Here is a 26153-nt window from a genome sequence, read left to right on the forward strand (position 1 = left end):
AATAAATTTAAGAAAACTGAAATTATAAAAGTACTCTTTCAGATCACAGTTAAATAAAATTAGAAATCAACTCCAAAAGAAACCCTCAAAACCATGGAAATTAAATAACTTGCTCCTGAATGATCATTGGGTCAACAATGAAATCAAGATAGAAATTTAAAAATTCTCTGAACTGAACAATAACAGTGACACAACCTATCAAAACCTCTGGGATACAGCAAAAGCAGTGCTAAGAGGAAAGTTCATAGCCTTAAATGCCTACATCGAAAAGTCTAAAAGAGCACAAATAGACAATCTATGGTCACATCTCAAGGAACTAAAGAAACAAGAACAAACCAAAACTAAACCCAGCAGAAGAAAAGAAGTAACAAAGATCAGAGCAGAACTAAATGATATTGAAACAAAAAAATACAAAAGATAAATAAAACAAAAAGCTGGTTCTTTGAAAAGATAAATAAAATTGATAGACCACTAGTGAGGAGGTTAAACAAGAAAAAGGAGAAGATCAAATTAAGCACAATTAGAAATGAAATGGGAGATATTACAGCTGATACCACAGAAATACAAAAGATCATTGAAGGCTACTGTGTACATCTTTATGTGCATAAACTAGAAAACCTAGAGGAGATGGATAAATACCTGGAAATGTACAACCCTCCCAGTTTAAACCAGGAAGAATTAGAAACTCTGAAGGGACCAATAACAAGTAGTGAAATTGAAATGGTAATTTAAAAACTGCCTACAAAAAAAAAAAAAAAAAGTCCAGGACCAGATGGATTCGCAGCTGAATTCTATCAGACATTGAATGAGAAATTGGTACCAATCCTATTGACATTATTCCACAAGACAGAGAAAGAGAGAATCCTCCCTAAATAATTCTATGAAGCCAGTATCACCCTAATACCAAAACCAGGAAAGGATATAACAGAAAAAGAACACTACAGATCAATATCCCTGATGAAAACAGATGCAAAAATCCTCAACAAAATACTAGTTAACCAAATCCAACAGCATATGGAAAAGATAATCCACCATGATCCAATGGGTTTCATACCAGAGATGCAGGGATGGTTTAACATACGCAAGTCAATAAATGTGATACACCACATAAACAGAATTCAAAACAAAAGTCACATGATCATCTTATTTAGACACAGAAAATGCATTTTACAAAATCCAGCATCCCTTTATGATTGAAACCTTCAGCAAAATCGGCATAGAAGGGACATACCTTAGCATAATAAAAACTGTCTACGACAAATTCACAGCCAACATTATATTGAATGGGGAAAAGTTGAAAGCATTCCCCCTGAGAACTGGAACAAAATAACGATGCCCACTCTCACCACTTCCATTCAACACAGTACTGGAAGTCTGAGCCAGAACAATCAGACGAGAAATAAATAAAGGACATCCAAATCAGTGAAGAAGTCAAACTGTTGCTGCTTGCTGATGATATGATACCTAGAAAACCCTACACATTACTCCAAAAAGCTCCTAGAATTGATAAATGAATTAAGCAAAGTTTTAGGATATAAAATTAATGTACACAAATCAGTAGCTTTGCTATACACCAACAGCGTCCAAGCTGAGAATCAAATCAGTAACTCAACCCCTTTTACAATAGCTGCAAAAAAATAAAATAAAATTCTTAGGAATACACCTAACCAAGGAGGTGATCCTCATCTCTCACCTTATAAAAAAATTAACTCAAGATGGATCAAAGACTTAAATCTAAGACGTGAAACCATAAAAATTCTAGAAGATAACATTGGAAAAACTCTTATAGACATTGGCTTAGGCAAAGACTTCATGACCAAGAACCCAAAAGCAAATGCAACAAAAACAAAGATAAATAGATGGGGTTTAATTAAACTACAATTTTCTGCACAGCAAAAGAAACAATCAGCAGAGTATACAGACAACCCACAGAGTGGGAGAAAATCTTCAAAATCTCTACATCTGATGAAGGACTAATATCCAGAATCTACAAGGAACTCAAACAAATTGGTAAATTTCCATCAAAAAGTGGGCTACAGACATGAATAGATAATCCTCAAAAGAAGATACACAAATGGCCAACAAACATATGAAAAAATGCTCAACATCACTAATGATCAGGGAAATAAAAATCAAAAGCACAATGTGAAACCACCTTAATCCTGCAAGAATGGCCATAATAAAAAAATCAAAAAATAATAGATGTTGGCTGGGACATGGTGAAAAGGGAACACTTTTACACTACTGGTGGGAATGTGAACTAGTACAACCGCTATGGAAAAGCGGAGGAGATTCCTTAAAGAACTACCAGTTAATCCAGCAATCCCACTCCTGGGGATCTACCCAGAGGAAAAGAAGTCATTATATGAAAAATATATTTGCACACGCAGGCTTGTAGCATCACAATTCGCAATTGCAAAAATATGGAACCAGCCCAAGTGCCCATCAATCAATGAGTAGATAAAGAAATTGTAGTATACATATATATTATGGATTACTACTCAGCTATAAAAAGGAACAAAATAATGGCATTCGCAGCAACATGGATTGGAGACTATTATTCTAAGTGAAGTAACTCAGGAATGGAAAACCAAATATCATATGTTTTCACTCATAAGTGGGAGCTAAACTATGAGGATGCAAAGGCATAAGAATAATACAATGGACTCTGGGGATTCAGGGAAAGGGTGGGGGGGGTGAGGGATAAAAGGCTACACATTAGGTATAGTGTGTACTACTTGGATGATGGGTGCACCAAAATCTCAGAAATCACCACTAAAGAACTTATTCACGTAACCAAATACCACCTGTTCCCCCAAACATATTGAAATTAAAAAGTCAAAAGTAATTAATCCATAGGATTTAAAACCATTTTTTCTAAATATCTAAATATGTCACCAACATACTTAAAACATATAATGATTAATTTTAGTCTTCCTTTCCAAAACTTACACATTCTATTTCTTACTTATGCTTATTTCTCCTAGGTAAGGCCTCTATTAAAATGTCAAGTAGGCCAGTCGCCATGGCTCACACCTATAATCCCAGGTCTTTGGGAGGCCAAGGCGGGTGGATCACCTGAGGTCAGGAGTTCAAGACCAGCCTGGCCAACATAATGAAAGCCCCTCTCTACTAAAAATACAAAAATTAGCCCGGTGTGGTAGCATGCGCCTGTAGTCACACTACTCGGGAGGCTGAGGCTGAGGCAGGAGAATTGCTTAAACCCGGGAGGCGGAGGTTGCAGTGAGCCAAGATAGCACCACTGCACTCCAGCCTGGGTGACAGAGCGAGACTGTCTCAAAAAAAGAAAAAAAAGTCAAGTAATGATAGAAGGCATACTTGGTTTATTCTCAAATTCCGTGGAAGTTTTCAATCTTTCATTAAGTGTGATATTTGCTCCACTTAAAAATTTTTCAGTAGCTTCTATTTATATTAAGCCATTTTCTAATCCTTGAGACTTTTTAAAAATCGTGTTAAATTTATCAAATATTTTTCTGCATCTATTGAGATGATCAATGGTTTTCATCTTTCATTCTGTTAATACGAAGAATTACACGTTTATTTTTAAATGCTAACTAAATCTTTCATTCCTTTATTAAATCCAATTCAGTTGTATCTCTCTCTCTCTCCGTCACACACACACACACACCACAAACACATCACTTGTAGGTCTACGATTTTTGCACCTAATTTTATGAGTTTGACCTATAATGTTCATTTCCTGCAACGTATTTTCAAGTTTGGGTATAATCATTATGCTTGTCTCATGAGATGTGACCTGCCCCTGCCACCCATTTTAAATTTTTTGAAGAGTTGGGTAAAACTGGCAATATCAAATCTTTGCAAAAGTTTCTAAACCTTTTACATATCCCAACACCCAAATTTTTGTTCTATTGGTTCTCTTTATTGTATATTTCACTATTTCATTATTTGCTCTTATCAGAATTTTTTCTATTTCTTTGGATTTATATTTTTCTGTCTTGGATCAGCCCTTCTGTTTCAATAAAAACACATTTCCATCAACGTTCTAAGTACTAAGATAATGATAGCTTTCACTTCTAAATTATTCTTTTAATCTGCTTAGTTATTTTTGATAATTTTTTCATTTTCCTTTATTTCTTTAAATATACTTGTTTCTGATAATTGCAATATCTGCAGACTACCATCCTTTTTCTATCTTGGTTTTACATTTTTCTCTCTTTTCAGTGTGGCTAGTTTTTGTGGGATGAGTCTCACAGGTGATATGAATCTTTGTGCAAATCCATGTGAATGTGAGTTTTTGCTAGGAATTTTCATGAAAGGCTTAAAAATTTTATTTTTTCAACTCCCAAGAAAATCGGAGACAGGCAAGTTTCTTCATAGCCTCCTCCTGTTTGCCGGTGGGGAGTCCACCTCTGCAGGAGTTCTTCCATGGAGTGCGGCCCTTCTAGTTGTCAGGTTATATGTGTATGGGAGGGACGAGAGGGTGGGGGAAGAAAATTAGGCCACCCATCCTACTTTGTCTCTGCCTTCATCTTATATTCCTTATGCCTCTAAAATCACACGCTCTAGGACCTTGCTCTTCATAATACGAGTCCTCAGATAAATGATATCAGCACCTCCTGGGACTCAGAAATCCAAAATCTCAGGCACTAGCTCCAAAAGTTGTCCTTGCGGATTTTTCTTTACTTTTTGTTTCGGCTTCCTTTCCTGTCCTACCAACTTTACGCTTATATAAACATTTTTCTATTTTTTTTCTGTGTACAATGATAGGTATAAAATTTTTTTTCTTAGTAATCGCGTTTAGATTCAACCGTTTAAGTCAGAAAAATAACGAAACGAGATCAGCATCGCTGGGTTCTTTCGTGCACGCCAGTAGGTTAGCTGGGACTGGCTTCTGGCAGTTGCTGTTTGGTAGATTACAAACTATTAAATACACCAGTGAGGATGAAATCCATTCGTGCGACTGCACCTCGGCAAACTACTTCTAAACTCTGCGTCCATCCTCCCCTCTCCCATTGCCCTCCCTCAGCAAAAGCCTCACGGTTTCGATCGGGGTAGGCCACCGAGCCACTGCGAAAACCCGGAGTAACGGATTCGGCGTGTAGCTAGGGTCTCTGAGGGAGCACGGGGAACTTAAGGAGCATGCGTAAAGCGGCGTGCGCGCACATGCGCACTCGTTCGCGCAGGGCCGCGCGCCGGTCTCTCAGGAGGGCTTGGAGGCTGCGCGAGCGGTGGACGTGTTCGGTGGCTGCGGAGGCGGCGGAGCTCTGGGAGGGGAAGGAGCGGAGGGAGGGGAGGGGGTGGTGAGGTGGGGGGCTGAACCCGGAAGTGGGTAGGCGCAGGAGCGAGCGCGCCCAGAGTGGAGCTCAGCTGCTGGGAGCCAGCGGGGGAGCCTTGGGTTCCCGGTAATGGATCTGTGGGGCGTTTTCCCAGGGAAACTGGGTGGGAAGGGTAGCGGGATCGCCGACTACAAGCGCATTCTCCGCCTTGCCAGGGCCTGGGAAAGCTCTTCTGCTTCCTTTAGTCGTCTCTCTGGTTGACCCCACTTCTGCTCTGCGCCCCTCCTGGGGCCGTCTCTCACCGGGTGGCTTTGGCTGAGGGACGCTCTCTATTCCTGAAGAGCTGTGCCTTGCCCGCCCGAGGAAAGCATGTTAATGGAGAGACTCGTATCTCGCGGCCGCCACGGCCTTATTGTCACCATCCCAGCACCCCTAAACCACGACTTCAGCCTCCTCAGCCCGCACCGTCAACGATCTTGGAAGATCTCTCCCATTTCTGCCCGGGTATTTTCACCCTGTTCGTGAATCAGGCCTGGAAGGTGTGCCTGGGTTCCTTTAAAATTATTCTTTTGTTGGCTGCCTTTTCTAAACCCGGCCCTCCTTGTTCTCCGCCCCAAAATCTTTGCCACGAATGAGTGTAAGCTGTGATTTTATCATCATTCAGTTATAATTAGAAAGAATTCGTTGATGATTGCCGTTGGCTGATTTAGCATTGCTTTGCCATGGAGTTATTTTACGTGGTTCTCACTCTTTTGCAGACCATGAAACCCTTGGGCACGCCCCTTCAGAAGCTGTTATCCAAGACAATCTAGTTTTCCTTTATAAATCACTTAAGACACTTATGAAGTTTCTTGTTCTGAAATTGCTGTACTGCAATGAAGAAGAGGAGAAAGGTTACTTCAAATCTTGAGAAGATCCATCTAGGCTATCATAAAGATTCTTCAGAAGGAAATGTTGCAGTGGAGTGTGACCAAGTGACCTATACTCATTCTGCAGGAAGACCAACTCCTGAAGCTCTTCACTGTTACCAGGAACTTCCTCCCTCTCCAGATCAGAGAAAGCTTTTAAGTTCTTTGCAGTATAATAAGAATTTGCTAAAATATTTAAATGATGATAGGCAGAAGCAACCATCTTTTTGTGATTTACTTATCATAGTGGAAGGAAAAGAATTTAGTGCACATAAAGTAGTCGTTGCTGTCGGCAGCAGTTATTTTCATGCGTGTTTGAGCAAAAATCCAAGCACTGATGTTGTCACCCTGGATCACGTAACACATTCAGTTTTTCAGCATTTACTTGAATTTCTTTACACATCAGAATTTTTTGTGTACAAATATGAAATACCTCTTGTTTTAGAGGCTGCAAAATTTTTGGACATTATAGATGCAGTGAAGTTGTTAAATAACGAAAATGTTGCCCCTTTTCATTCAGAGCTAACTGAAAAGTCATCACCAGAAGAAACACTAAATGAATTAACTGGAAGACTATCAAATAATCATCAGTGCAAATTCTGTAGTAGACATTTTTGTTATAAAAAGTCTTTAGAGAATCATTTGGCTAAAACCCATAGGTCCCTTTTATTAGGGAAAAAACATGGGTTAAAAATGCTGGAGAGAAGTTTCTCCGCAAGAAGATCAAAAAGGAATCGGAAGTGCCCTGTTAAGTTTGATGACACCAGTGATGATGAACAGGAAAGTGGTGATGGGTCAGACAATTTGAATCAAGAAAATTTTGATAAGGAAAAGTCAGATAGAAATGATTCTGAGGACCCTGGAAGTGAATATAATGCTGAAGAAGATGAGCTAGAGGAGGAGATGTCAGATGAGTACTCTGACATTGAAGAACAAAGTGAAAAGGATCATAATGATGCAGAAGAAGAACCTGAGGCTGGTGATTCTGTAGGAAATGTTCATGAGGGGTTAACTCCAGTAGTCATTCAGAACAGCAACAAAAAAATATTGCAGTGTCCTAAATGTGATAAAACATTTGACCGAATAGGTAAGAAAAGAAAACTGGTTTTCTATCTCTAATCACTTACTTTTCATGGATATTTTAAAGGTGATAAATAAAAACTAAACTTGGAAAGTAACTTCTAAAAAGACTGCTTAAGTAGGGAGAATACCTTGGTTTTCAATAATGTTTATCCTGTTACTTTAAAGTTGTTGTGATTCAGGAATTAATTTAAGTATTTATATTAGCCTTTACTTTTCTTCATGTCCGAGTGACACATCATTAGATCATGTATTTGCTATGAAAGACTCCAGAGTGTCAATAATTGTCATGTAGAGCTTTGATTTATATGCCGGTTTAATTCCAGTGATAAATACTATTTTTAACTCATTAAAAAAGTGGATTATATTAGATTTAATAATGTGTATACTGTTTTCCCCGTGCATGGTAATATATAAGTTATAAATGTTGTCACTTTTCCAGTATCTAGCACTAATTAATAGAAAGGAGATGTTTTATATTAAACTATGGTGAAGGATAAAATTGAAATGAATGTAATTTAATACTGTAGATAGAGACTTTAGGTAGTATCCTAGTTAGTAGCACTCTGGTTATATTATACATGTGACTTTAGCCAAAAGGCCAAGAAGCTTTGGTTGTTATAATAATGAATACATCAACTTTTTTTCTTTTAGAAAAGAATTTGTAGGAAATGTAGTCTATCACTTTAAGTTTTATGTCAGTACATGTTTAATTTCAAGTTGTCTAATATTTGCTAGGTAAGATAATTCTTGGAAGTGTCTGAGATGAACTGTTCTAATGTACACTTTTCAGTTGCAACAATTAAGCTTCCAGGTAAATTGAAGTTATGAAATTGTGAAATATATTCTACCACATATAATGATAAAAAAAAATTAGTGCAATCTGACCTGGTAGAAATTACGTACCCAGTTTAATATATCCCCATATGTCTTACAGTGTTAACTTACTTATGTTATTGATATAGGCGGAAATTGGTTTTATAAGGAATTGGTGATCATTTGCTGTAAAAAGATGTTGCATTATACGCTGACATAACAGTGGTATCTGCTTTTTGCTTTTTATAATGTTTTTTGGAATAATTTTCTCTCTGAATCAGAATACTTTGGACAATCTAATATAATAATTATTAATATTTTAACTGAGGCTGTGTGTAAACATGAATAAAATAACTTCTTCAGTAACAATTCCAAGAGCATATGTATACAAGTAAGTTGTTAAAGTTAGACTGGATAAAATGCTGTTGTAGAACTGTAAACAAATACTGTGAAGATATGTATAGAGGTGAGAACAGCTTTTGGGTTGAAGTACCTGAGAACATTGCATCTTTCCGATAGACTTCTTAGACTTTGTACTCTTAGTGCATGCTTCCTGTATTCTGCCTTAATTGTCTTAATTTGACTTGGAGATGAGTGAATAGGGATGAGTTCACAAATGGTATTGTAGGTGCAACACAAATATCTCAAACTGTCCCACTGAACATTAGTCCCGTGACATGCTATGTAAGAGAAGGCTTCTGTGTTCAAGTAAGATTGGGAACTACATAATTCACAATCGGTTTTAACTGCCCAATTCTTTAGTAAAGAAACCTGTTGATTTTGCTTAACCCAGTATTTCCTTAAATCATTTTACCGCAAGATACTTTGGAGGTACTTCTTTGAGCATCCTAGGAAACTAGAGTTTTCTGCACAATTTGGGAAAACACTGCTCAAGATTGAGGTGCTGATGTACTAAGAGGAGGACATTTTGCTCCTTCCTTCCTTCCTTCCTCCCTCCCTCGCTCCCTCCCTCCCTCCCTCCCTCCTTCCCTCCCTCTCTCCCTCCTGTCCCCTTCCCCTTCCCCTTCCTTTTTTTCCAAGTTCAGCCCAGGTAATTGTGGGAATCAGTAGGTCACATTGTAGGTTTATTTCTGACTGACCTTTCTGAATGTATTTTACATTATGTCACTCTTCTACCCATTCCTCTTTTTTGTTTAGCCCTGCTGCTTGCTTTTCACCAGTAGTTTCTCATCTCTATTACCTTAGTGTATCTATATCTATATCTATCTATATCTTATTCATATATCGCTAGTTAAAAAGCCTGAGTTATAGTAATATAAGACTGCTTGGGTTTTTTGGAATCCTGTTCTTGGGTGAGTTACTTAACCTGTCTGTGTTTTTGTTTCATCATAAGTAAAGTGAGATGATGCTAATGTGATGCTAATAGTACCTTCTCATGGGGTAGGGAAAGGTTATTATGAGGATTAAATGGGGTAATTCTAGGGAATCACTTAAAATATTGCACAAAATGTAGGTGTTCTAGCATATTTATTGTCTCTAAGCTGCCAAACATTATTAAACAAATATGAAATGATATATTCTCTGTCATCAAGAACCTTAGAGTTTAATGGGTACATGAAAAAACACAATCATGTTACAATAAAGATAATTTTATCAGGATAAGTATAGAAGACTAAGGAAATCAGGAGAAGTGTCTCAGAGCAGATAGTATTTGAGCTGAGACTCAAAGAATAGGGAACAGTTTACAAGACAGAAGGACCAGCATGTGCAAAGGCATTGAGGTATGTTGTATTCTGGAAATTGCTCAAGTGTGAGTGGTTTCAGGGTGGTCAGGGAGGCATAATGAAAATAACAGGAGATGAAGGTGGGCAAGAAAGTGGTGGTCAGATTTTGTATGTCTTGTATGTTCTACAGAGGTGTATACTTTGGACAATCTAATTTAACTAGACTAGACTTTATTCAGTAGGTGATAGGGACTGTTGAAAAGAATTTTACAAAGGAAACCATGGCCTATAAGAATTTTAGAAAGATCATGGTGGCTTCAGTGTGGAGAAGGAAATTGGAAAAAGGGATGAAAAAAGAGCCAGAGAGACAAGAAGGAGCATATAACAAAGGACCAGAATGATAATGTAGCTTAGACTTGGAAGATGAGTGGCATTGGGAGTGGGATGTAGAATGAGAGTAAAGCAGAGAGTTATGATACATTGAATGTAGACTAAGTAGACTGGTGATGGGTAGAATGAAAAGAATATGTAGCAGAAGATCCATGTGTCTTAAGTGTCCTCTCTTACCATCTTTATTATTAGAAGTACAGTTTATTTTAAAAAATAACAACACAGGAGTTCGAGCGCCACCTTCCCATCATTCTCATATCATCCACATTCCTTTCGTAGAATTTTAAAATGCCACCCAGATTTTGGGGTATTTATCTGTCTTAGATTGTGAGCCTGGAGGTTATGTATCTTACTCTTGGCTAGTATTCTTTGTAACATCTCAGGTCATTTCAAATAAATTTTTAGTAAGCACTTGTTTATTTGAACTAAGTTGAAAAGTTGGTATCTGGCTTGACTTTGGGCTTGTAAGAAGCCAATTAGCCTTCTTTAAGCTTCTAACTTGGCTTCTTTGGGGTGGGTTTATGAGAGATGCATAAGCTTTGAGACCTTCTGCTGGAACCATTAGTTCCACAATAAGTAATCTACTAATTTGATTCCATTACTTTGCATCTTTTATCCTTTCTTCCAGTTATATTTTTCCTTAGGCTACCGGCTGTCTTCCTCTCAGCAAATTATCATGCAAATAAGAGTCCTTTGACCTTTCCCCTTATACCAAAAACCTAGTGGATAAACAGGCAAAAATAGGGAGATGACAGATGGGGTGAGAGAGAAAATTTGGATAATTCATCTTTTTTATTGTTTCCACAGAGAACTAAAATCTTTCATTAGATTAAATTCACAATCTCTTCTAGAGGTAGAACATGTTTTATACCTTTAAAAAAAAATGTGACTAGTCCATCGTGCAGATATTCCACTTAGTTCTTAATAGAAAAGGGTTATAACAATGGCACAACTCTCTAAGGCTAAGTATTTTAATTACATATTCTTTAGAGTAACATATGAATATTTCAAGGTACATTTTAAGATGTAGCAATATCAGATATATAATGAACTCATCTGGTGATATTTCTCTTTGTAAAAACTGCATACAAAATCTAACATTGGTAATTTTATATGACCCATGTGGGAGTAAACTCTGTATAAAGTCAAATTTGTTCATGTGAAAATATCTTTAATTTATGACTTCTGATTTGAGACATGATTCATATTGGGATTCAGTTCAGAAAAATGCTGTGGATAAAATTTCTTATGTTATAAAATGTTATGTATTTTCTGTTCAGGATCAGGAATGCTTGGGTGTAGTTTAATATTCTGTGAAGGAATACTGTTTTTGAAATTGAAACTTTGATAAGTTTTAAGTGAACATTTTGATTTATACATTATTATTGAATGCCCCACTCCATAAAAGTAGAGAAACAGTTGTAGATGTTTACTGTTTGTGCTGAGGAGTGCCCTCCCCCTGGCAAAAAACAAAACAAAACGAAAACAAAGAAAAAACCCTACCAAATGATTTAAACATGAAAATCGAAGATTAACATATATTTTCCCACTAGTCTGTAGAGATCTACTTAGCTCTTCTGGGTCCAGCATTCCGTCAAAAGTTGTCTCTCCTGTTCTTGTTCAGAAATTCAAATCCATGGCAATAACAGGCCATGCAAAGCCTAAGTGCATAAAATTTGAATTAATAACTAAAAAATTATTTTACTTACTCAAATTTCTGTATTATCATTGGTCTGCTTGATTTGGCTGAATTTATTTAAAATGGTTTTTAAAAAAATCATGAGATTTTTCTAAATTTGGCTATTTCAGTTTAAATTCCCAAACTTCCTTCTTCTTCTTTTTTTTTTTTTTTTCTTGCTTAAATCTTTATCTCTCCTGGTCTGTAGGGAAATGGAAGCTTACTAGTCAAAGTGATTTTAATTTTTAATATAACTGCCATTTCAATGACTTCAGTATTTAGCCATAAGTAACTTAATTTTTATTTGCATGCATAGAAGAAATTCTCAATTTTAAATAGAGGGAGAATGCTGCTAATTATTAATTTAACATCTTTTCAGCAAAGACATTTTCATAGCAAGTAAATGATTTGTTGAAAAATTTTTCATACTTTAAGATTTTTATTATGCTGCTACTTTTGTTAGAAATAAAAATGAGGTCCAGGCGCAGTGGCTCCTGCCTGTAATCCCAGCACTTTGGGAGGCCGAGGTGGACGGATCACCTGAGGTCAGGAGTTCGAGACCAGCCTGACCAATATGATGAAACCCCGTGTCTACTAAAAATACAAAAAATTAGCTGGGCGTGTAGCATGTGCCTGCAATCCCTGCTACTCAGGAGGCTGAGTCAGGAGAATCTCTTGAACCTGGGAGGCAGAGGTTGCAGTGAGCTGAGATCGCGCCAGTGCACTCCAGCCTGGACAAGAGCAAAACTCCATCTCAAAAAAAAAGAAAGAAAGATGAGAAGATTTAAGCATTAGGAGGTTGATAAGTTGTCTTTCAATCTTGAGAATCTGTGCTAAACATGCACAGTCAATCCCCAGTTAAAAATGGACCTGTTCCAAAAATCACTTACAAGTTTAGTTATTAAAAAATCAGACTGTATACTTTTGATTTTACAGTTTTTTAAATATCAGTATGATTATTTACATAATTTAAAAGGTGAGTTAAAACTGAAATGTGAAAACTTTCACAATAAAGGAATACCTAAAAACCCATATAGTGACCTCTGTCTTTTCCCAGTATTTGGTCTGATTCCTTGAACACAGCGGGGGAGGTGGTGGTGGTAGGATGTGTACATGTATGTGTAAATGGTTGAGTATACTCTAGCAGTAGCAGAGAGGGAACTGAGATACTAAGCAATTTTAGCAGTGGCAAGGGGAAAGAGCCAAGTGTATCCAATGTTATCAGAGAGCTGAAACCCTAGTTTGATTTGTTATAACAGATATTCATAAATCAGATGTATCCATGTTTATATTTGAGGTATACCTACATGTCCATATTATGACTAGTAACCCATATGATAATAATGATGACAGTTAATATTTATTAGTGCTTACTATGTGCTGGGTTTTTTTTTTGTTTTGTTTTCTTGTTTTTGTTTTTTTGTAGAGTTGGGGTTTTGCCATGCTGGCCAGGCTGGTCTCAAACTCATGACCTCAAGTGTTCACCCACCTTGGCCTCCCAAAGTGCTGAGATTACAGGCATGAGCCACCGTGCCTGGCTGTGCCAGGATGTTTTAAGTGTTGTTGTGTGTATTTGTTAACGTATTTACTTCTCACAACCCCATGAAGTGTTACTAACTCAAGTAAAGAGAGGTTAAATTATTAGCTTGATTAAAATCGCGCAGCTAATTTAGGAGATGCCTAAATATTGACTGAGTTTTCTGACTATATGCATATCAGATATGCATATACCATTACTATGTTCTACACCTAAATACCTAATTTTTCATTGTACTTCTGTTTTCTTTGCTTGTGATTAACATCCTTCCCTTACCTTAAGGAAATACATTGGTTTCCTTTCCTCAGTTTTTTTATTATTTTTAGAAAATATGATATTACTTGCTTAATAAAATCAGTTGTATATATATTTACTAAATTATTGAATTTATTTTATTTTATTGGGTAGACACATAATTATGATTATATCTTTCCTCAGTGGCCTTGGAATATTTTGGATTTTTCATAATTTTCATGTTATACATAGGATGTATCCTTTTTAAAGTATATGACTGAAATGCTATACTTTCACATTAGTTTTCACCTGAAGAAAAATTTATTTATACATTTATTTTTCAGGAGAGAGCAAAGCTAAGTTTTTAATTAAGAGTTACCTTTCATGTTGATTTATTTTCCTATTTTTATTGCCTTTTGCTTGGAAATATATTTCAAAATTTCTAATTCAAATTACTAGATGTGCATATTCACAGTACACGGATTACCCAGTAATAATAATAGACAACAGTAATTGATAACTTCTGTGTTCGACACTGTTGTAAGTGCATTATGTGTATGAATTTGTTTATTATTACAACAGTTCTATTAGGTAAATTCTGTTATTATCACAGTTTTTCAGATGAGGAAGATTTGAGGCATATAGAGGTTACTTGTCCAAGGTCACGTAACCCTCTATTTAGAGAGCCAGTATCCATATCCAGGTGTATGGACCCACAGAGATACCGAAAATATGAACATAATAAATCTTAAATGATGAATTGATCTTTTGCTAAAAGTTAATTTTAAGTTTAAAAATACATTTAAAAATTTAAGTTTCAGAGAATTTTCCAACAGTTTTCAGAAAATGTATCAAACCTCTTAATTTTTAAAATGTGTGATCATGAATAATTTTTTTTAATGACTCAAGTTTTTGAGGAAAGGTACACTTTGAACAGTAAGCCCAAAATAGTAAGTCATTAGGTTTATCAGAGGTAGAAATTTACGTAAACTTTTTTCTAGTTTTGTGTGTGGATTTGGATGTGTATATAAGTTTGCTAAATCATGAGATTTTATTCCACTCTCAAATTCCAATCACAGTATAGCAAATGTACTAAATTTAATTTTAATTTTTCTTTTTTTATAGGAAAATATGAGAGCCACACCCGTGTTCACACAGGTGAGAAGCCCTTTGAGTGTGATATTTGTCACCAGCGCTATTCAACAAAGTCTAACCTAACTGTTCACAGAAAGAAGCACAGTAATGAAACAGAATTTCATAAGAAGGAGCACAAGTGCCCTTATTGTAATAAACTTCATGCAAGCAAGAAGACTTTAGCCAAGCATGTTAAGAGGCAAGTATTATCTTGCTTCCATAATATACTTTATTGTGCCTTTTAATTTAAATATGTGGAAAGCTAAAAACATCTATAAAGTGCTTATCTCCAATTCTTTCATTGGAGATTCATTGAGATACAGTATTTTGATTATCCTGTTTTCTTTCTTGGGTTTTGGCAAGTCTGTCTTCAGAAATATGTGGTTTTTATACTCTGATAAGTTTCTTTCTCTTTTTTTTTTTTTTTTTTTGAAGTAGGGCTTCACTGTGTCGCCCAGGCTGGAGGGCAGTGGTACAATCTCAGCTCACTGCAACCTCTAACTCCTGGGTTCGATCAACCCTCCCATTTCAGCCTCCTGAGTAGCTGGAACTACAGGCGTGCACCATGCCCAGCTAATTTTTGTATTTTTTGTAGAGACTGGGTTTCACTATATTGCCCAGGCTGGTCTCAAACTCCTAGGCTCAAGTGATCTGCCCGCCTTGACCTCCCAAAGTGCTGGGATTACAGGTGTGAGCCACCACGCCCGGTCAAGAAATTTATTCTTATACTCAACATTGTCTTTAATGTGTAACAGTTTGTGAGATAAATAATATTTAATAGAGTATTATATATTTAACTCTAAAAATTAAATTTACTGAAATCTGGACTAAAAAAATCAGGTATATTACCTTTCAGTTTATCTATAAAGAGCTAGGTTCCTGAATGTGTTTAAAAGATGATTATACTTTTATTTGATTTTTTCTGCATAAACTTAGGTATACATATACATTTATTAAAATGATAATGATACCTTCTTAAAGAGCTCATCTATGCCTACTTGTCTCATTATGAAAGGAATCAGTACTTGATCCTGGTAATTACTGTCAACATATTCACATGGAATATTGATTTAACTAATATAACCTTTTCCTAATAATCTTTTTCTTTTCCTCTGATAGATTTCATCCTGAAAATGCACAAGAATTTATTTCCATTAAGAAGACTAAGAGTGAAAGTTGGAAATGTGATGTAAGAGTTTTTAATTAAAACAAATTAGAAAACCAAAGTAAATGCAATGTCTTTTGGGGAAGTAAAGTAATTAGGTTTTAAAGTAATGTGACTTAGCTTATCTCACTTTTAGAATTTTCCTTTTATATAAAATTATTCTAATATATTTTGTAAATTAAGCCTGGTATAGGTTAGTTTTTAGATGATGGACCTAAACAGTGGAAATCCTAGTTTTTATTTTCATTGTAATCACCATACCATGTATTTATGGTTATGTATATAAACTGTGACATTACTGTTGCACAGAGTATAAAATGTTAGACTTTCTCCCCCATTTCTGGGTATGTGGTGTTAACATAATAAACTATCTCAAAACTTAGTGGCCTTAAATAACTATTTTGATATGTCTCACCCTTTTGTGTGTTAGGAATCCAAATTTGGGGCAGGGATTTGCTAGGTTAATTCTTCTGTTCTGCTTGTTGTCAGCTGAAGTCACTCAGCTGTTTTCAACTAGTGCATGGTCTGGTCTGGTCTGGGAACACTTCCAGAGTGGCTCACTCAAGGCCGAGTATGGTGGTTCATGCCTGTAATCTTAGCACTTTGGGAGGCCTAGGCGAGTGGATCACCTGAGGTCAGGAGTTCGAGACCAATCTGGCCAACATGGCAAAACCCCATCTCTACTAAAAATAAAAAAAAATTAGCTGGGCATGGTGGCACATGCCTGTAATCCCAGTTGCTCTGGAGACTGAGGCAAGAGAATCACTTGAACTCGGGAGGCAGAGGTTGCAGTGAGCCAAGATCACACCACTGCACTCCAGCCTGGGCGACAGAGCCAGACTCCATCTCAAAAAAAACAAAGTGGCCCACCCATGTGACAGGTCACTTGGTGTTTGTTCTTGGCGAGAATCTCAGCAAGGACTGTTTACCAGGAACCTTAGTTCTTCTCTACTTCGGTCTTTTTTTGAGGCTTCTTGAGCTTCTTTCTAGCATAGCAACTAAGTTCCAAGAGTGAGTATGTGTTCCAAGAAACCTAGATAAAAACTATTAGACTTTATGGCATAGCCTCAGAAGTCTCTGAAAATCACTTCTACCACATTTTGTTGGCCAAACAAATCACTCCAACCTGGGTAGATTTAAAGAGAAGGGAATTAGATTCCATTTTTTAACAGGAGGAGTACCATCGTATTTATGGACATCTTTATTCTACAGTACCTCTAATTATTTTTTCAGTATTTACATTAATTTTTTTTTTTTTTTTGAGACGGAATCTCGCTTTGTCACCCAGGCTGGAGTGCAGTGGTGTGATCTTGGCTCGCTGCAACCTCCTCCTCCTGGGTTCAAGTGATTCTTGTGCCTCAGCCTCCCGAGTAGCTGGGACTACAGGTGCACACTACCACGCCCAACTAATTTTTGTATTTTTAGTAATGATTGGGTTTCACTATGTTGGCCAGGCCGATCTTGAAGTTCTGACCCCAAGTGATCCACCTGTCTCGGCCTCCCAAAGTGCTTCCCGGGATTACAGGGGTGAGCTGCTGTGCCCAGCCTAGGTGAATCTTTTTTAAGGCATCCCTAGCTGTTACTTTTGCCTTCTTTAATCCAAGATTCAATTTATATATACAGCAAATTTCTCACAATTTCTCTGATTTCAGCTTCTAGAAATTGAAGTTAATTATTTATTACAGTATTTGAGTCTGCGTAAGATAGTGTCTTCCCCTTACCAAGTTTCATCATCCTTGGCTATAAAATGTTAATAATGCCAGTTGCATCTATCTCACAGAATTATTGTGAGAATCAAGAAAAATAATCCATGAATTACTTAGCGTTGTGCCTGGTATATATAATATGTGCTATGTCATTATTGTTGGTGCTGTTACTATAGCAGCCTACCTCTTTTTAAAAACCTGATGAATGTCAAATTTTTAGACTGACCACTTCAAGAGATACACTTTAAAATAATTTTTCTGTGCCTTCTTATTCAGATTCTTATTCAAATATATGGCAACACTGAAAAAACCTTTTATTCCTGACATAAGTGACTAAAAAACAATATATTTCATGGATTTAGAAATTCTGATTAGAATTAAGATAGTATGATTATTCTGTATCCCTACTAGAAATGTAAAGAGTTGAAATTCAGCTACCTTTAGTACTAATTTAAAATCATTCCTTACTTCCTCTAGAGCATTTTTTTCTGCACAATTAGAATTTAGTTTTACTTTTTGCAAGTTTTCTGTTGGGAGAAAAGTCTCTTTATTGAATTTATATGGTTTTTTTCTCATTACAAGCTTAATATTACAATTTTTAATTCAGGTTCTCTTAACATTTTGTTTGCATTTTAATTTAGATTTGTAAGAAATCTTTTACTCGAAGACCACACTTGGAGGAACATATGATTCTACATTCTCAAGATAAACCTTTTAAGTGTACCTATTGTGAAGAACATTTTAAATCACGGTTTGCTCGGTTAAAGCATCAAGAAAAGTTCCATCTGGGTAAGCAAGTTACTTTTTCTTAAGGCAGTCATGACAATTTTAATTATCACATCATGCTGGAGGAGCCTTCTATAGCTGAATTACTCTTTTTCTTCTAAAAGACTTTTTAAGAGTGGTTTTAGGTTCACAGCAAAATTGAGAGGAAGGAATAGATATTTCCCATATGCCTTCTGCCTCCACATATGCACAGCCTCCCCCATTATCAGCAGTTCTTCACCAGAGTGGTTCATTTGTTACAATCGAAGAACCTACGTTGATACGTCATAATCGCCCAAAGACTCTAGTTTAGACTAGGGTTCACTCTTAGTATTGTATTTTCTGTTGTTTTAGACAAACCTGTAATGACGGGTATCATTATAGTATCATACAGAGTAGTTTCACTGCCCCGAAATTTCCCTGTGCTTCTCCATCTGTCTCCCACACCAACCCCTGGCAACCACTGACCTTTGTATTTTGTTTGTTGGTTCATTTTTTTTAGATACCTCATCTACTATTTGATGATCTTTTTACTGTCTCCATAGTTTTACCTTTTCCAGAATGTCATATGGTTGGAATCATACACTGTGTTGCCTTTTCAGGTTGCCTTCTTCCACTTAGTATAGTGCTAAATGATACAATTGGCCCTCCATATCTATAAGTGCCATGTCTGTGGATTCAGCCAACTGTGGATTGGAGATATTAAAAAAAAATAACAAAACATAACAATACAACAATAAAAAATAATACACATTTTAAAATATAGTATAACAGTGATTTACATCACATTTCCATTGTATTAGTATTAAGTAATCAAGAGATGATTTAAAGTATATGGGATGATGTGCATAGTTTCCATGTAAATACTACACCACCTTAGATAACGGACTGGAGCATCCATGGATTTTGGTATCCTGGGCCATCCTGGAACCAGTCCCTCATGGATACCTAGGGAGGACTTTATTCCATTGTCTGGATATACCACAGTTTATCCATTTGCTCACTGAAGGATATCTTGGTTGCTTCCAAGTTTTGGCAATTATAAATAAAATTGCTATAAACATCTTTGTGTAGGCTTTTATGTAGACTTAGATTTTCAATTCCTTTGGTTAAATACCTTGGAAAACAGGGGCTGGATCAGATGGTAAGAGTATAATTAGTTTGTAAGAAACTGTCAAATTGTCTTCCAAAGTAGTTGTATCATTTTACATTCCCATGAGAATGTCTGTCACTTCATGTTCTTGCCAGCATTTGGTGTTTTCTGTGTTCCAAATTTTGGCCATTGTAATAGGTTTGTAGTGGTATCTCATTGCATTGATTTGCATTTTCCTGATGCATATAATGTGGAGCATCTTTTCATGTTTATTTACCATCTGTATATCTTTGGTGTGGTGTCTGTTCGGTCTTTGGCCCAATTTTTTTTTGTTTTTTTGTTTTTTTGTTTGTTTTTTTGTGACAGAGTCTTGCTCTGTTGCCCAGGCTGGAGTGTAATGGCGCAATCTTGGCTTACTGCAACCTCCACCTCCCGGGTTCAAGTGATTCTCCTGCCTCAGCCTCCAGAGTAGCTGGGATTACAGGTGCCTGCCACCACGTCCAGCTAAGTTTTTTGTATTTTTAATAGAGACGGGGTTTCACCAGGTTACTCAGGCTGGTCTCGAACTCCTGACCTCAGGTGACCCACCCGCCTCGGCCTCCCAAAGTGCTGGGATTACAGGCGTGAGCCACCATGCCTGGCTGGCCCATTTTTTAATCAAGTTGCTTACTTATTGTTGAGTTTTGAGAGTTCTTTGTATATTTTGGATAACACTTATCAGATATTTCTTTTCAAGTATTTCCTTTCATCTGTGACTTTTCATCATCTTGACAGTTTCTGTGACAGAGGAAAATTTTAATTAAGTCCAATTTATCCATTGTTTCTTTCATGGATTGTGCGAAGTCATTGCCAAACCTAAGGTCATCTACATTTTTGTGATTCATTTTGAGTTCACTTTTGCAAAGGATGTAAGGTCTGTGTCTAGATGTATTTTTTTTTTTTTGTCTGTGGATATCCATTTGTACTAGGACCATTTCTTAAAAAGACTATCTTTACTATATTGTATTGACTCTGCTTCTTTGTGAAAGATTAGTTGACCATATTTATGTAGGTCTGTTTCTGGGCTCTGTATTCTGTTCTGTTGATCTATTTTTTTTATTTTTTATTTTTGCCAATACTACACTGTCTTGATTACTGTAACTTTATAGTAAGATTTAAAGCCAAGTAATGTCAGCCCTCCAACCTTATTTTTCTCCTTCAGTGTTGTGTTGGCTCTTCTGGATCTTTTGCCTTTACATATTAACTTTAGAATCAGTTTGTTGATATCCACAAAATGACTTTCTGGGATTTTGATTGGGATTGCATTGAATGTATAGATCATGTTGTGAAGTTGAGTCTTTCTTTCCATGAACATGGGATATCTCTTCATTTATTTCGTTTTTCTTTGATTTCTTTCATCTGAGTTTTGTAGTTTTCTCATATAGATCTCGTACCTATGTTGTTAGATTTATACCTAAATATTTCATTTTGGGGGATTGTTGAACTACTCTTGTTGAACCTTGAGTATTGGCTTAGGCAAAGAAAGTCATATAAATTGAAAGGAGTACTGTATATGTCACAGTTCTTGGAGATGTGTAAATGTGTTTTTTTGTGTGTGTTGGGGGGTTTTTTTTAGTTTGTTTTTTTTTGGTGACAAATGTGCCAGTGGGCATAAACTGTGCATTTATTCATAGTTGATGTTGCATAGGTTTGTGAGTGCTTAGAATGAGACATTCTTGTTTTGGAAAAAGATAATTTTTCAAGGAGTAGAATAAACTTAGTATATTTGGAATGCGCTATAGTATTTAATGAATTACCTCCCTAATGCTTATGGCCAAGGTGGAGAGTTGTGGTCTAGATGGTGGTATACTTTGGTAAATTTATGATTGTTAATCCCACTAATGAATTTTGTCATTCCAGGTAGAGGTCCTCTCCATGTTCAGTTCATTACTTTTATTAACAACTTAGATAAAAATATATACTTCATTGCTTATGAAATTTATAGATGTCATAAAGCTATCAAGGGTATTTAGTATACCAGAAAATAAACATATTTAAAAAATCTGTGTGCTGTACAATAGGTCAAAACAAATTAAGTTAAAATTAATTAAGAATAAATACAAAGTTAGGCTGTGTGCGGTGACTCACGCCTGTAATGCCAGCACTTTGGGAGGCCAAAGCTGGCAGATCACCTGAGGTCGGGAGTTCGAGACTAGCCTGACCAACATGGAGAAACCTTGACTCTACTAAAAATACAAAATTAGCTGGGCGTGGTGGCGGACGCCTGTAATCCCAGCTACTCAGGAGGCTGAGGCAGGAGAATAGCTTGAACCCAAGAGGCGGAGGTTGTGGTGAGTCAAGATCGCGCTATTGCACTCCAGCCTGGGCAACAAGAGCGAAATTCTGTCTCAAAAATATAAATAAATAAATAAATAAATAAATAAATAAATAGTTGTAAACTTAAGGAAGTGATCTGACTTTTAGTCATTAAGTCTTTAAGAACTATAAAATAGTTTATCATCCAAACTACTCACTTTACAGATGATCTTAAAGGCAGAGGCTTTTTGGACACAGTGTGAACCAATAATGTGATATGATTTACAAAACAAATGTAGTTTTAAACTATATTAATAAAAGTGTATTTTTCAGAATTAGGGAAATAATAGTCTGATTTTGAATTGATCTGGAAAATTGCATTCATTTCTGTATACCACATTTAAGATGGATATTGACAAATATATATTTTAGAGATGGGTAATTTTGGTGATGTAGAGTCTTGAAATCTTATCATGTGAAAAACATGGTCCTTGAAATTTTTTGTCTGGGAAAGGAAGATAGAGCAGCTGTCTTCAAATACTTTCAAGGCACTATTGCGCAACAAGGGATTCTTAATCTTTGTGAGTCTAGTATATAAGACTAGTATACGTTGGAAGATTATTTACCTGAAGCTTAATCTCTCCAAATTGCCTTTACTAAGTTGTTCTTTCATAGTATTCAGTTTCAGCACTTCTAAGAAGCCATCATGTAGAAACAGTCTTTATAGTTACCAAACTGTAGTTGACATGTTCATGATTCTGTTTCATGGGAGAAATTTCTTTAGAGTTTAGTTCCAGAAAAAGTAGTTTTTATTGGAGAATTGGTGCACTTCCTTCTTTTTGATTTGAAAATTTTAGGTAATCTTTTTGGTCCTACCTTGTAGAAACATCAGAGGGAACTATAATAACTTTTTAAGTGTTGGAACTTACAAACTAAAGTAACTTGTCTTACACAATAGTCACTTTCCCATCAGTGAAATTATACAAGTATACAAGCATATGCTGAACTTACCTTACTAACTGTTAGAGCTGGTGAAGAGGGCATTCTTCAGAAGTGGTTGAACTGGAAGATTTTTATGACTTGTTAAGAGATTCTTCTATCATGCTGCAGCATACCAATAATGAGAGGTGTTCCAGAAATGTTAGGCAGTAAGGCTTAGCTACCCTGCTATCTAATGTTCATGGCGGAAAATATACAAGGAAAGTACATTCGACATTCAAAATAGTAAATATTTATGGAACAACTGCTAAATGTATGATCGGCTCTGTGTTAGGATCTGGGGATACTATTTCTGCCAAATTAAATTACGGCGCAATAGGTAATCTAACTAGTAAATAAATCATTACATTTTACTACTGTACACCCACAAATATTTTACAACTGATTAGGTAATTTGTATGATTTTTAATAAGAGTTGACATTTACTGGGTTAGGTTGACATTTACTAGAAGAAAAAGTTTAATAGGTGTGGCATGATGTAGAAGTGGAAGTAGAAGACTTTCTAGCCAGCCTTGTTTTCTGAGTCTGACTTAGCCACTTACTAGGTGATCTGGAACAGCCTCTCAGACTTCCAGTTTCCTCATTTGTTAAAATGAAGTTAATACTTACTTCTTAGATACTGTTGTGAGGATTATATGAGGTACTGTATAAGTGCCAAATGTAGAGCCAGGCATAGTTTTCATTCTCTTTCTCTGAATGTATTGTCATTTCTAGTATTATAGTTTTCAGTCTTTCCAAGACCTTTGAGAAATATGGCTTGTGACATAGTAGCTTTGCATTTTGGGCCACTATTATTAATAAACCAAATAGAGTATTGTTATAAGTATTTTCTGTATTTGTGTGTGTGTACATATGTATACATATATGTATACATGCATATATAAAATACTCAAAGAAATATTATATATATATAGAGAGAGCTTCTTTTGCATTCCATCTCTATGTTTCTGTTCCCTTGAATCACTGTACACTTCAGATAAGTGCTTCATGCAGTTTGGTATATATCACAAGCACCTGGAGACCTTATTAAAACAGATTTCCCAGAGTGTCTGACTCAGATAGGTCTGGCGTATGGCCCCAAATTTGTATTTGCATTTGGAACTTGTACAGTTTGCAATTTGCACAAGTTCCCAGGTAGTGCTGGTGCAAATGGTCTAGATATCACATTTTGATAATGACTGCTTTAGATTATTCAAAGCAATACTCATACTGTCTACATTAGGAATATATATTCTGTTAAATCAGAGGGAAAGATATGTATTTAATGCAATCTGAACAGTTAAAGGAGAAGAATTTTTAATATATATGAATATATATGTGCAAAAGTTGTAGTTTGGCTTTTAAAAGTCAGAACTTGGCCAGGCATGGTGACTCACGTCTGTAATCTCAGCACTTTGGGAGACAGGTGGGAGGATCACTTGAGCCCAGGAGTTTGAGACCAGCCTGGGCAACCTAGTGAGATACTGTCTATATAGAAAAAATAAATAAATAAAAGAGGGGAGGCTGAAGTGGAAGGATTGCTTGAGCCCAGGAGGTTGTTTAAAATAGGTTTAGCTGCATGCAAAACTGGATATCCAGTATAGGAAAAAAATGCAGTTGTTATTTTCTTTGAAGAATCCTGATAAGTAACTGAACATTAAAGAGAATGCTTCATTTCTTCCTTTGCCCAGCTGAAGCCGCCAGCTATACAGATAGTCATATTTTATAAAAAGTTTTACTAGTAGATATTTCATTCTTTGACTAACCACACATTTTGCATAATAACCTTATTTTGGCACGTGTATTTACTTCACCTTTTTTTTTCAGCTATGTAAATACTGACTTTCGTTTTCTCAATTTCTTAGAGCCTTTTTTTGGTTCAGAGGAGGTGGAGAGATTTTTCATAATACTTAACACAGTGCTTGATGTGAATTAAGAATAAATAAATACTTGTTGAATGAGTTAATAAATGAGTAAAATATTTAGATCCCATGAAAAATGAAATATTAGAGGTTTTAAATGAGAATCCATTAAAGATACTTAATACAATGTACATTTTGAGGTCATCTCTCATTTCTAATGTGTAAAACACATTGAAATTTACCCAGAGCTACTGTGGCTACCAAGCAATTTTGCTTATAGTTACGTTTCTGAATTTCAGCATCTTAATTCTATTTTCTTTCCATTGTGCTATTATGATTAATTCATTAGAATTCTTTCTTCAGTTTGTCCTTCCATATACTGAGACATCTTCTTGCAAATATATAGCTTCTTTGAGCTATATTTACTAAACTTCTTTTTTATGCATTCTTTGTCCTTCTTATATTTTGTCAGTCAGTAGAACACTGTCTTGTCTCCGGTTTTTTATTTGGTAAAATCATAGTGAAATTCAGTATCCAACTAATGTCAGTATTACTATGAGAGGCCTGGGCTTAATTTTGTACCACCAAATAGAAATATTTCCAAACTATAAACTCTCTTAAGTCCTCCATTCATTCTTCCAAAGTTTTTTATTACCCACTTTCCCAAAAACTTTAGTATGCAGCCATTTCTACTTTGTTCCAGTCTGATTTCAAACCAGGAATTGGCCATTTCAATTTGTTAACTCATTAGTTTGTTCAGCATTCATTCTGTTTGTTAGATGCTGAGCCTTATACTTGGTTATAGGGATATGGAAATGTTATTCTAGGAATAAATAACCTAGAAGAGAAATTGCAGTGTATTATGACATATGCACCGATAGGATAGGCATGAACTTACAGCATACCTATTAAATTTAACTTAGTATCTCCTCTTTAAACTTTAAATGCACACTTTTTTTTTTTCCTTTTTAGGTCCTTTTCCATGTGATATATGTGGTCGCCAGTTTAACGACACTGGAAATTTGAAACGTCATATAGAATGTACTCATGGTGGAAAGAGAAAATGGACTTGCTTTATCTGTGGAAAATCAGTACGAGAAAGGTGAAGAATTATCTGCACACCCACAAAAATCCTAGTACTATTATGTAGAAATAATCAATGAATATGATTTATAGGAATTAGGGTAACATAAGACACAAAATGCATGAATTGTGCTTTAGTTTGAAATATAAGGGAAAAAGGAATTACACAAATGTTATGGAAGATGACATGGATTCAAGATTTGCAGGTTTTAGATGGATGATTTAATGTACATATTTTATGTCTTTCTGAAACCCCACTAAAACTAGATTAAGGGTTTTTGTTTGTTTTTTAAAAAGAATAAGCTACAAAGATAGGGAGAACAGAAATGTAACATGAATGACACAGGTTTGGAAGCTATAAAACAGATGGATCAGTGGTAATTGACTTAGCAGATCTAAGAAAGACAAACCCCAAAGTGGAAATGGAGAGATGTGAGAACGTAGTTTACATCACAGAATCTATAAATGTGTAGGAAATGGCAG

General features: G+C 35.9%; 2 protein-coding genes across 6 annotated transcripts in view; one reads left to right on the forward strand and one right to left on the reverse strand.

Annotated features, from left to right (window-relative positions):
- The window catches only part of CRB1 (crumbs cell polarity complex component 1), a 281528-nt gene extending 276442 nt beyond the window's left edge, over nt 1-5086 (reverse strand). For 2 of the 3 annotated variants that reach the window (XM_055110126.2, XM_055110111.2), the window contains exon 1: nt 5024-5086. The gene's annotated coding sequence lies outside the window, so the exon portion shown is untranslated. The remainder of the gene's footprint in view (nt 1-5023) is intronic. The other variant, XM_034943059.3, reaches the window with a different exon arrangement.
- A 77-nt stretch (nt 5087-5163) lies between these two features.
- Nucleotides 5164-26153, forward strand: part of ZBTB41 (zinc finger and BTB domain containing 41) — a 50093-nt gene continuing 29103 nt past the window's right edge. For 2 of the 3 annotated variants that reach the window (XM_003823079.5, XM_034943099.3), the window contains exons 1-6: nt 5164-5387; nt 6020-7256; nt 14715-14922; nt 15843-15912; nt 18236-18383; nt 25560-25689. In XM_003823079.5, the coding sequence (XP_003823127.1) occupies nt 6137-7256; nt 14715-14922; nt 15843-15912; nt 18236-18383; nt 25560-25689 (1676 nt within the window). In that variant the 5' untranslated portion in view covers nt 5164-5387; nt 6020-6136. Of the gene's footprint in view, nt 5899-6019; nt 7257-14714; nt 14923-15842; nt 15913-18235; nt 18384-25559; nt 25690-26153 lie in introns of all 3 variants that reach the window. The other variant, XM_034943092.3, reaches the window with a different exon arrangement.

The sequence above is a fragment of the Pan paniscus genome, chromosome 1, assembly GCF_029289425.2.
Source record: "Pan paniscus chromosome 1, NHGRI_mPanPan1-v2.0_pri, whole genome shotgun sequence".
Taxonomy (NCBI): domain Eukaryota; kingdom Metazoa; phylum Chordata; class Mammalia; order Primates; family Hominidae; genus Pan; species Pan paniscus.